General features: G+C 46.8%; 1 protein-coding gene across 6 annotated transcripts in view; it reads right to left on the reverse strand.

The window, feature by feature from the left end:
• Positions 1-12,078, reverse strand: part of CHD6 (chromodomain helicase DNA binding protein 6) — a 218,304-nt gene that overhangs the window by 138,375 nt on the left and 67,851 nt on the right. For all 6 annotated transcript variants that reach the window (XM_033962937.1, XM_033962936.1, XM_033962934.1 and 3 more), the window contains 2 exons: positions 8,176-8,310; positions 82-203 (listed from right to left, as the gene is read on the reverse strand). In XM_033962937.1, coding sequence (XP_033818828.1) covers positions 82-203; positions 8,176-8,310 — 257 coding nt within the window. The remainder of the gene's footprint in view (positions 1-81; positions 204-8,175; positions 8,311-12,078) is intronic.

Here is a 12,078-nt window from a genome sequence, read left to right on the forward strand (position 1 = left end):
TCAGTCCTCTCATCCCATCATGTCTACTGTCACCTTTCTACTGCCCACAAAACTTATGCCTACCTATCAGACAGATCTCACCTGTTATACCAGTTAAACAGAAGCCAATTCATGCCCTCCAACTGGTATTCTCGAAGCTGGTTGTTGTTCTTGTACTCACGAGACTTCTTCAGTTTTTGCCAGGCCTCAGAAGCTGGACGTTCCTATAGGTATAGGAAAAAAGAACATAGTACAGGATGACTTGAGACAACCAGCAGTGGCAGCGTGGAGAAAATTACACAATGTTGTTACAATAATAATAATAACAGCTTATATACCGCAGGATCGTGAAGTTCTATGCGGTTTACAATGATTATAAATGTTACAGATTGTGTAGAATTAACATAGTTAATATCTATTGATTAACAGCTCTGGAGATCAGTTATTGTGGGAGAGATTGTACAAATCAGTTTCCTATGTACTTTAAGACAGAAAGACTTCAAATCATATATCTAACAGTAAGATAGGGTAGAAAGAAATTTAGTTGCTTACTTGTAACAGAGGTTCTCTGCAGACAATGGGATAAGCCAGCCACACTTAGGTGGCACCATCAATGACAATAGCGGATAGCGTAGCTGGTTTTAAGAAAGTTCCTGGAGGAAAAGTTCATAGTCTGTTATTGAGAAAGACATGGGGGAAGCCACTAGCATGGAATGTTCTACTTTGGCCAGGTACTAGTGACCTGGATTGGCCGCCGTGAGAACAGGCTACTGGGCTTGATGGACCATTGGTCTGACTCATGAAGGCTATTCTTAGGTTCTTACCAGCTCCGTAGAGCTCAGAAAATGTCTACCTAGAGATAACTACTGTCTGTTTTGCAGAATTGTTTGTTTTTCTGATCAATAAAAACATATTTCAAAAAAGAGCCAGTCCAGGGTTTCAAATGTGACGAAGACAAGAGGGTAAGTGTGGCTGGCTGATCCCGTTCTCCACAGAAAACCTCCATTACAGGTAAGCAACCTAACATTTCTCATAAATAAGCCGAAACACACAGGTGACACCTGAGCTGAGGGAGGAATGAAGAATGACAGGCTGTGGTAGGTTGAAGTAGCAGGAGATATACGGTACTTTATAAAGAACAAGAGCCAAAGAAATTATGAAGAGTCACGTCAAGCAAAACAACAGATATGTCAGATGTCTTTTTCTCGGAGGTGCTTTAGTTTAGACTGTGAGTCCATTTGGGACAGAGAGTGAAGCTCAAAGTGCCTAATGTATTTCGTTTGTAAACCGCTTAATACTCACATACAAGTGGTATATAGCACAGTTACTTACTGTAACAGGTGTTATCCAGGGACAGCAGGCAGATATTCTTGACTGATGGGTGACGGCACTGACGGAGCCCCGGTACGGACAATTTTAGAGTGATTGCACTCTAAGAACTTAGAAAGTTCTAGTAGGCCGCACCGCGCACGCGCGAGTGCCTTCCCGCCCGACAGAGGCGCGCGGTCCCCAGTTAGGATAAGCCAGCTAAGAAGCCAACCCGGGGAGGTGGGAGGGACGCAAGAATATCTGCCTGCTGTCCCTGGATAACACCTGTTACGGTAAGTAACTGTGCTTTATCCCAGGACAAGCAGGTAGCATATTCTTGACTGATGGGTGACCTCCAAGCTAACAAAAAGAGGGATGGAGGGAAGGTTGGCCATTAGGAAAATAAATTTTGTAAAACAGATTGGCCGAAGTGTCCATCCCGTCTGGAGAATGCATCCAGACAATAATGTGATGTAAAAGTGTGAACTGAGGACCAAGTAGCAGCCTTGCAGATTTCCTCAATGGAAGTAGATCGGAGGAAAGCTACAGATGCTGCCATAGCTCTAACTTTGTGGCCCATGACAGAACCTTCCAGTGTCAGGCCCGACTGAGCATAACAGAAAGAAACGCAAGCAGCAAGCCAATTGGAGAGAGTGCGTTTAGATACAGGATGACCCAACTTGTTAGGATCAAAGGACAAAAATAGTTGAGGAGATGATCTGTGGGGCTTAGTACGTTCAAGATAGTAAGCCAGAGCATGTTTACAGTCCAAGGTATGCAAAGCCTGTTCACCTGGATGAGAATGAGGCTTTGGAAAAAATACAGGCAGGACTATGGACTGGTTAAGATGAAAGTCAGACACAACCTTAGGAAGAAATTTGGGGTGTGTACGGAGAACCACCTTATCATGGTGAAAAACAGTGAAAGGTGGATCGGCCACTAGTGCATGCAGTTCACTGACCCTCTTGGCAGAAGTGAGAGCTATAAGGAAGACCACTTTCCAGGTAAGAAATTTGAAATGCGCTGTGGCCAAAGGTTCAAAAGGAGGCTTCATTAAAGCAGAAAGAACCACATTGAGATCCCAGACCACAGGAGGAGGCTTGAGAGGTGGTTTCACATTGAAAAGGCCCCTCATGAACCGAGAAACCAAAGGATGAGCCGAGAGGGGTTTTCCATGAATTGGCTCATGAAAGGCAGCAATGGCACTAAGGTGAACTCTGATAGAAGTAGATTTAAGACCAGAGTCAGACAAGGAAAGAAGATAGTCCAACACCAGTCCCACTGCTAGAGACATGGGATCATGGTGATGTAAGAGGCACCAGGAAGAAAACCGAGACCACTTCTGTTGATAACATTGGAGCGTGGCCGGTTTCCTGGAAACATCAATGATAGAGCGGACAGGCTGAGAAAGAAGTGAGTGAGCCGAAGTCAGCCCGAGAGATACCAAGCTGTCAGGTGCAGAGACTGTAGGTTGGGATGCAGTAGGGTCTGCTGATGCTGAGAAAGCAGAGAAGGAAACAGTGGAAGAGGTATGGGTTCCCTGGAACTGAGTTGAAGTAGAAGGGAGAAACAATGTTGCCTGGGCCACCGTGGAGCGATGAGAATCATGGTGGCTTGTTCCCTCTTGAGCTTGAACAGTGTTCGCAGCATGAGCGGTAGAGGGGGAAAAGCATATAGGAAGAGACTGGTCCAATCCAGGAGAAATGCATCAGGCGCCAGACGGTGAGGAGAGTAGAGTCTGGAGCAAAACAGGGGCAGCTGATGGTTGTGGGGAGCTGCAAAAAGGTCCACTTGAGGAGTGCCCCATTGAGCGAAAATGGACTGAAGAGTCGAGGGATCGAGAGTCCATTCGTGAGGTTGGAGAATTCTGCCGAGATTGTCCGCTAAGGAATTCTGTTCCCCTTGAATGTAGACAGCCTTCAGGAATAAGTGACGAGCTGTCGCCCAAGACCAAATCCGTTGTGCTTCCTGACACAACAGGCGAGAGCCCGTTCCTCCCTGTTTGTTGATGTAGTACATTGCAACTTGATTGTCTGTGCAAATGAGTAGTACTTGAGGAAAGAGAAGATGTTGAAACGCCTTGAGGGCATAGAACATCGCTCGGAGTTCCAGGAAATTGATGTGGTGTTTCTTTTCCTGGGCAGTCCAAAATCCCTGAGTTTGGAATTCGTTCAAGTGAGCTCCCCAGGCGTAGGGGGAGGAATCTGTGGTGATGACTAGTTGATGAGGAGGTAGATGGAACAGCAGACCTCTGGATAGATTTGAAGATGTCAACCACCAAAGAAGCGACTGTCGAAAAGACGAGGTCACAGATATGTGTTGTGAACAAGGATCCGTCGCTTGGGACCATTGGTTCGCTAAGGTCCATTGAGGAGTACGCAGGTGGAGACGTGCGAAGGGTGTGACATGTACTGTCGAAGCCATGTGCCCCAATAGCACCATCATGTGATTCGCAGAAATGGTAATCTGTTGAAACACCTGCTGACAGAGATGGAGGATGGCGTGAAGGCGGTTGGATGGAAGAAACGCCCTCATCAGAACAGTGTCCAGAACGGCTCCAATAAATTGAAGTCGCTGGGTCGGAATGAGGTGAGACTTGGGTAGATTGATTTCGAACCCTAATAGTCGAAGGAAGTGAATGGTCTGATTGGTGGCAAGCAGAACCGCCTGAGGGGAATGAGCTTTGATCAACCAGTCGTCCAGATAAGGGAAGACTTGAAAGTTGTGAGAGCGGAGATAGGCCACTACCACAATCAGACATTTGGTGAATACCCTGGGAGAGGAGGCCAGGCCGAAAGGTAGCACTTTGTATTGATAATGATGTTGATTGATGAGAAAGCGCAGATATTGCCTGGACGTCAGATGGATAGGAATATGTGTGTAAGCCTCTTTGAGATCGAGGGAGCATAGCCAGTCGCCCTGAGCGAGAAGAGGGTAGAGGGTGGCAAGAGAGAGCATTTTGAACTTCTCCTTGACCAAACATTTGTTGAGATCTCTGAGATCTAAGATGGGTCTGAGGTCTCCGGTCTTTTTGGGAACTAGAAAGTACCGGGAGTAAAAACCCTGACCTCGCTGATCTTGAGGAACTTCTTCGATGGCATTGAGAAGAAGGAGGGATTGAACCTCTTGAGCGAGAAGGAGGGACTGAGACTTGTTGGAAGCAGACTCTTTTGGCAGGCCTAACGGCGGGGGAGTCTGAAAATTGAGGGAGTAGCCATGGGCTATGATCGAGAGCACCCACTGGTCGGTGGTGATTACCTCCCATCGAGAGTGAAAAATGGTTAATCGACCTCCTATGGGCTGTGGAAGAGGACAGGAGGGAGGGAGACTGGCAATGCCCAGGAGAAGGGAGTCAAAAGGGCTGAGTCGGCTTAGTCTGAGTGACAGGCTTTATGGTAGGCGGCTGTTGCTGACGTGCTTGTTGGTGCTGTTGCCGCTGCCTCCGAGGTTGTGGAGGTTGAGGCTGAACTGGCCGAGCAGAAAACCGCCTCTGATATGATGGCTGCTGTCTAAATGGACGAGGAGGAGGAGGCTTCTTTTTATTTTTTAGCAAAGTATCCCACCTCGTCTCATGGGCAGAGAGCTTTTGAGTGGTGGTATCCATAGATTCTCCAAAGAGCTCATCACCCAGGCAGGGAGCATTGGCAAGGCGGTCCTGGTGGTTCACATCAAGGTCGGAGACTCGGAGCCATGCCAATCGTCTCATCGCTACAGACATAGCCGTGGCTCGGGATGTGAGTTCAAAAGTATCATAGATGGACCGGACCATGAACTTCCTGAGTTGTAGGAGACTGGAAGTGCATTGTTGGAATGCAGGAAGCTTACGGTCAGGAAGATACTTTTGAAAAGAAGAGACTTGCTGAATCAAATGTTTCAGGTAAAAAGAGAAGTGAAACGCATAATTACCTGAACGGTTGGCCAGCATTGCATTTTGGTAAAGTCTTTTACCAAATTTATCCATGGCCTTGCCCTCTCTGCCAGGAGGGACAGAGGCATATACACTAGAGCCTGCCGATTTTTTGAGGGTGGACTCTACCAGCAGAGATTCATGGGGCAGCTGGGGTTTGTCAAACCCTGGAATAGGAATCACCTTGTAAAGCGATTCCAGCTTCCTAGGGGCTCCTGGAACGGTGAGAGGAGTTTCTAAATTTTTGTAAAAAGTTTCCCTCAAGATGTCATGGAGGGGTAACTTTAAAAATTCTTTCGGAGGCTGGTCAAAATCCAAAGCATCAAGAAATGCTTTGGATTTTTTAGAGTCAGACTCTAGAGGGATGGAAAGGGTGTCCGACATCTCCTTAAGAAACTTGGTGAAGGACGAGTGCTCTGGCTTACCAGCAGGATCCTGCACCGATGTAACATCCTCCTCCGAGGAATAATCTGCATTGGTACCGAGGGGGTCATCAGAATCATCCCACAAATCAGGGTCCCGTACCGATGACAGACGGCCCTGAGAAAGTGGGGTAGAAGGTTCGGTATGCTTGGTTTTGCGTACCGATTTACCAGACCTCATGGACACTGTACCGGGTGACTGTACAGCAGTACGGGTGTCAGAGAACGGCACCGGCTCCGAAGTCGAGTAAGCAGTGCGTCGAAGAGACTTCGGTTCCGCCGAGAGAACAGGCATAGAAACAGATTTTTGCGGTGCCGACAACGTCGATGCCGACAAAACAGACTGTTCGACGATCGGCACCGAATGCTCAGTAGGTACCGACACTGAAAGGCTCGGAGTCAGCAGAGCCGGGAGCAAGTGTTGTAACTGCTCCTTAAGCTGGACCTGAAGGATGGATGCTATTCTCTCATCCAGAGACGGTCCCGATGGCACCGGTACCGCTTTTTTCTTGCTCGGTACCTGCGGTGCAGCTCGACGCTCAGGCGAAGTCGATGCCGATGAAGAGGCAGTGACTTCAATAGGAGCGGAGCGTTTGCGAGGCCGGCGCGCAGTCTGCAGGACTTGGCTCACTGCTTGTTCGACTGGCGGGCTAAGGACAGTAGGGGATGGCTTTTCCTAGCCGGCTTACCTACAGGGTGCGACACCGAGGATGGATCTTGCGGTGTCGAAGTCACCGGTGCCGATTTGGAGGAAGATGACGGTGTCGATGCCGGGGGAACTTCCATGGCGGCACCGAAAAGAATTCGCTGTTGAATTTGGCGATTCTTTAGAGTTCTCTTTTGGAGAGAACTGCAGCGGGTGCAAGTTTCTGCCCTATGGTCCGGACCCAGACACTGAAGGCACCACTTGTGCGGGTCGGAAAGGGAAATAGGACGTGCACACCGCTGACACTTCTTAAAACCCGGTGAAGGGGGCATGAAGGGAAAAACGGCCGTAGCAAAATCGAAGCCCGAGGCTTCGATGGTGCCAACAGGCCCACCGGGGCTGACCGGAAAAAAGTCGAAAAAAATGGACTTTTTTTTTTTTTAAATAAAAGAAAGAAACGATAAGGTGAATAAATCACGACAAGAAAATAACGCGCGAGCGGGAAGGCGAGAAAAATTTGAAAAAATTTTCCAACAGCAGTTGGAACACGCGTCTTCTTAGCTCCGCGGAAACTAAGAAACTGGGGACCGCGCGCCTCTGTCGGGCGGGAAGGCACTCGCGCGTGCGGCCTACTAGACCTTTCTAAGTTCTTAGAGTGCAATCACTCTAAAATTGTCCGTACCGGGGCTCCGTCGGTGCCGTCACCCATCAGTCAAGAATATCTGCCTGCTTTTCCTGGGATAACAAATGCAATGCAATACAATATGTGTAAACAGCAGCAGCGTCAAAGAGAAAATATGTCAATGACAGTAAGCAGCAAGCTACTGCGGGACCCTCTGGAGAACAAGTTCTACCCAAAACAGTTAAATGGTCAAGACAGTAATGGGTAGCAAAGAGAAGAGCCGTTGTAGTGGCTCTTCCTTACAGAGGGATGTTTGCAATCAGTGCAGACTGAGAACTAGAGAGACGTTCGAGGAGCTACTGAAAAGTTCTCAGCCCAAACAAGAAGAAAATGATGTGGAGCCATGAAGCTTACAAATGATTCCACACTTTTATTGGCATTTTTCTTGTCAGTAATATTAGATAGAGATATCCAAAAATGAAAGACCTGAGTTGTAGTCATTTCATGAGCAAGCACTTTGCCTTGGGACTCCATCTCCCCTGACAGTGTAGACATAAAGCTGGGGGTCATGGGAGACATGTAGCAAGTAATCTTTGGCTTTCCTTTTTCAGTTATGGTGTTTGTTCCTTTCGATATTTTCTCGTTTGAATGGATTCATTCTCCCTAAGCGGTGAAGCAAATCCAATGCACTGCAGCCCATGTTGGAGGCATCTGTGGCCAAAGGGGTTGCTGGAATCGCTTGGAGGACAGTCAGCAGGGGTCCACTATAAATGCGCCTGTTTAACTTTCAAAATCCTATATGGTATCCTCCCTCCCTTTATCCCTCTTTCTTGGAATTCCTCAAACCCTAATACCACCAGATCCTCCCACAAATTAAAACTATCCTTCCCCTCGCTAAAAGGCATTTCCCACACAGGAAAGCTAGGGACCTCCCTCCACTTCAAAATCACTGAGCTCTGGAACAACCTTACCTCCCCTCTTCGGAACTTGAGCTCTCTCCAAGTTTTCCGCAAACATCTGAAAACCTGGCTTTTCTCAAAAAATGTAAGTCTCCCTCCAACTTAGGAATCAAGAAAACTCTTATATCTTGGCATCCCAAGTCCTCTAAATTTTCTTCACACTTCTACCTCTAACCCTCTGTTGTAGTTCTTTCCTATTTCTCCTACTGTAAACCGCGTCGAGCTCTACGAACGTGGAGATGATGCGGTATACAAACCTAAGGATTAGATTAGATTAGATTATAAACACAGAAAGAAAGAGGCAAAGTAAATATCAAGGACTGTGATATTACCAGGTGCTTCATTTCAGGTGGAATCTGGAGAACTTCAAATTCTTTAATCTTTACTGGATCAACATCCTCCTCAAGCTCCCAAGTACTTTCTTCGTAAGACAGTGAGCACCATTTAACCAAATAATGAGTTACCTCCTACAGAAACATAATGCGGCAGCAGTGCTTTTATTTAAATACATTCAGAACAAACGTACACATCAAAAGAAAGAATTTGTCAGCAAATTATTTTCATTTATTCCAGTTAATCAAATTCTGTGTGTACAGATGAACAGCATTTGGTAAGGAAATACTAAGAGACCCTTTTACTAAGCTGTGTGAGGCACTAACACACATTTAAAGGATGCACTAAAGCCTTAAGTTTTGCCTCTGAAAACGCTTAGCAGAGGTATTTATTTTTAGGGGGGGTTTGGGAGAAGGCATTGCAGGGGCACATAAAGAGCAGAGAACAGGCAACTAGTGTGCAGACATCAGCATGTCCATGACGTGGGTGCCCTCAACACCCCCTAAACAGGAGGCACTAATTGATCCCGCAACAATTTTCTAAACATCAAATGTATGGACACAGGAGCAAAAAGGGCAAAGATAAGAGGGAAGAAGAGGGTTTTCAGGATATAAGGAAGTAGGAATCCAAGGGTTAGACAAAAGATCACTTATAGGTCATGGACCTGATGGGCTGCCGCGGGAGCGGACCGCTGGGCTCGATGGACCCTTGGTCTGACCCAGCAGAGGCAAATTCTTATGAAATGCCTCTGCTGGGTCAGACCCGAGGTCCATCGTGCCCAGCAGTCCGCTCACGCGGCGGCCCAACAGGTCCAGGACCTGTGCAGTAATCTTCTATCTATACCCCTCTATCCCCATTTCCAGTAGAAATTTGTCCAATCCTTTCTTGAACCCCAGTACCGTACTCTGCCTTATAACGTCCTCTGGAAGCGCATTCCAGGTGTCCACCACACGTTGGGTAAAGAAGAACTTCCTAGCATTTGTTTTGAATCTGTCCCCTTTCAACTTTTCCGAATGCCCTCTTGTTCTCTTATTTTTCGAAAGTTCGAAGAATCTGTCCCTCTCTACTCTCTCTATGCCCTTCATGATCTTATAAGTCTCTATCATATCCCCTCTAAGTCTCCTCTTCTCCAGGGAAAAGAGACCCAGCTTCTCCAATCTCTCAGAATATGACAGGTTTTCCATACCTATTATCAGACGTGTTGCTCTCCTTTGAACCCTCTCGACTAATGCCATATCCTTCTTAAGATACGGCGACCAATATTGGACGCAGTACTCCAAATGCGGGCGCACCATCGCCCGATACAACGGCAGGATAACTTCTTTCGTTCTGGCTGTAATACCCTTTTTGATTATACCAAGCATTCTATTCGCTCTCTTAGCAGCCGCTGCACACTGTACCGACGGCTTCATTGTCATGTCCACCATTACCCCCAAGTCCCTTTCCTGGGTACTCTTATTCAATAACATCCCTCCCATTGTATAGTTGTACCTCGAGTTTCTGCTCCCCACATGTAATACTTTACATTTTTCAATGTTGAACTTCATCTGCCATTTCGCCGCCCATTCTTCTAATTTGTTCAAGTCCCTTTGCAACTTTTCGCAGTCCTCTGTAGTCCGAGCTCCATTAAATAGTTTGGTGTCGTCCGCAAATTTTATTATCTCGCACTTCGTTCCTGTTTCTAGATCATTTATGAAGATATTAAATAGCAGCGGCCCGAGCACCGAGCCCTGCGGGACACCACTCGTGACCCTCCTCCAGTCGGAGTAGTGACCCTTCACTCCTACCCTTTGTTTTCTACCCTCCAACCAGTTTCTGATCCATCTATGTACGTCTCCTTCCACCCCATGGTTCTTCAGTTTCCGGAGTAGACGTTCATGGGGCACCTTGTCAAAGGCTTTTTGGAAATCTAGATATATGATGTCTATGGGGTCTCCTTTGTCCATCCGTTTGTTGATCCCTTCGAAGAAGTGCAATAAATTCGTTAGGCACGATCTTCCCTTGCAGAAACCATGCTGGCTGGTTATCAGAAGTTCATTTTTTTCAAAATGTTGATCGATGTTTTCTTTTATCAGTGCTTCTGCCATTTTCCCTGGAACCGAAGTCAGGCTCACCGGCCTGTAGTTTCCCGGGTCACCTCTTGATCCCTTTTTAAAGATGGGCGTAACGTTGGCTATCTTCCAATCTTCCGGGATCTCGCCTGTTTTCAGGGATAAGTTGCAAATTTGCTGCAGTAGTTCCGCTATCTCCTCCTTTAATTCCTTCAGAACCCTTGGATGTATGCCATCCGGACCCGGGGATTTGTCAGTTTTTAGTTTTTCTATCTGCCTACGAACGTCCTCAAGGCTCACTTCTATGGATGTTAATTTTTCTGCCTGACTTCCGTTGAAGAATTGCTCAGGTTCCGGTATGTTGGACGTGTTTTCGTTTGTAAATACAGACGAGAAGAACATGTTAAGTCTTTCTGCCACTACCTTCTCCTCCTTCACCACTCCCTTCCTGTCTCCGTCGTCCAGCGGTCCCACTTCCTCTCTAGCCGGCTGCTTCCCTTTAACATATCTGAAGAATGGTTTGAAATTTCTTGCTTCCCTGGCTAGCCTCTCTTCATACTCTCTTTTGGCTTTCCGAACCTCACGGTGACATTCTTTTTGATGCTTCTTGTGCTCTTTCCAGCTCCCCTCAGTTTTGTCCTTTTTCCATTTCTTGAATGATTTTTTCTTATTGCCTATCGCTTCCTTCACTGTTTTGGTTATCCACGCCGGGTCTTTTGTTCGATTCTTTTTACACCCCTTCCTGAATCTGGGGATATACAGATTTTGCGCCTCGCTCACCATGTCCCTGAAGAAGGACCAGGCATGATTTACCGTTAGCCATGTTTTGGAAGTGTTCCTAAGTTTCTTCCTTACCAATTCCCTCATTGCTTCGTAGTTTCCTTTCCTGAAGTTAAAAGTTGTCGCAATGGATCTCTTGCCTTTTGACACTCCTACCTCAACCTTGAACTTGATCATATTATGATCGCTGTTTCCCAATGGTCCCACTACTTCTACTTCCTTTGCAGGTCCCCTTAACCCATTTAGGATTAGATCCAGAGTGGCATTTCCTCTCGTCGGTTCTCTAACAAGCTGTTCCATGAAACAATCCTGTGTAGCTTCCAGGAATTTTGTTTCCCTAGCGCATTTCGAGCTTCCAAGCCTCCAGTCTATCCCAGGGTAGTTGAAGTCTCCCATAATAACCGTGTTGCCGCTTTTGCATTCACGCTTCATCTCGGCTTCCATTTCCTCATCGATATCTCTGGTTTGCCCCGGTGGGCGATAAAACAGGCCCATCTTTATTTCAGGCCCTTTCCTTCCCGGTATTTTAACCCATAGAGATTCCGGCTTGCTGGCCGTCTCTGCTGTGTCCATTTGTGTGGATTGTATGCCTTCTTTTATGTATAGGGCTATTCCACCTCCTTTTTGTCCTGTTCTGTCCTGGCGATAGAGCTTGTATCCCGGTAGTGCTGTATCCCATTTGCTTTCCTCATTCCACCATGTTTCAGAGATTCCAATGATGTCGATGTCTTCTGCGTTGGCCAAGGCTTCTAGTTCCCCCATTTTGTTTCTTAGGCTCCTTGCATTAGCATATATGCACTTTAGATCCTGGTATTTTGCTGTCCTCCTTTCCTTTCCCTGTGCTTCGGTCCATATTTTCTTCTCTTTTGCTGCAGACATTGTAACCACTTCTTCTGGGTTAGTCGACTCCTGTAGTTTGTCCCTTGTTCCTTCCCAGCCATTTTTCCCCTCGGTATCTTCACAGGATACCGTCTTCCGAATCGTCGACCCTTTGTCAACTGTCGGCTTTCCCCTTCTTCTTAGTTTAAAGCCTGTTCTATTCCTCTCTTGACGTTGTTTGCTAGGAGTCTA

Source organism: Geotrypetes seraphini, chromosome 11 (genome assembly GCF_902459505.1).
Source record: "Geotrypetes seraphini chromosome 11, aGeoSer1.1, whole genome shotgun sequence".
Taxonomy (NCBI): domain Eukaryota; kingdom Metazoa; phylum Chordata; class Amphibia; order Gymnophiona; family Dermophiidae; genus Geotrypetes; species Geotrypetes seraphini.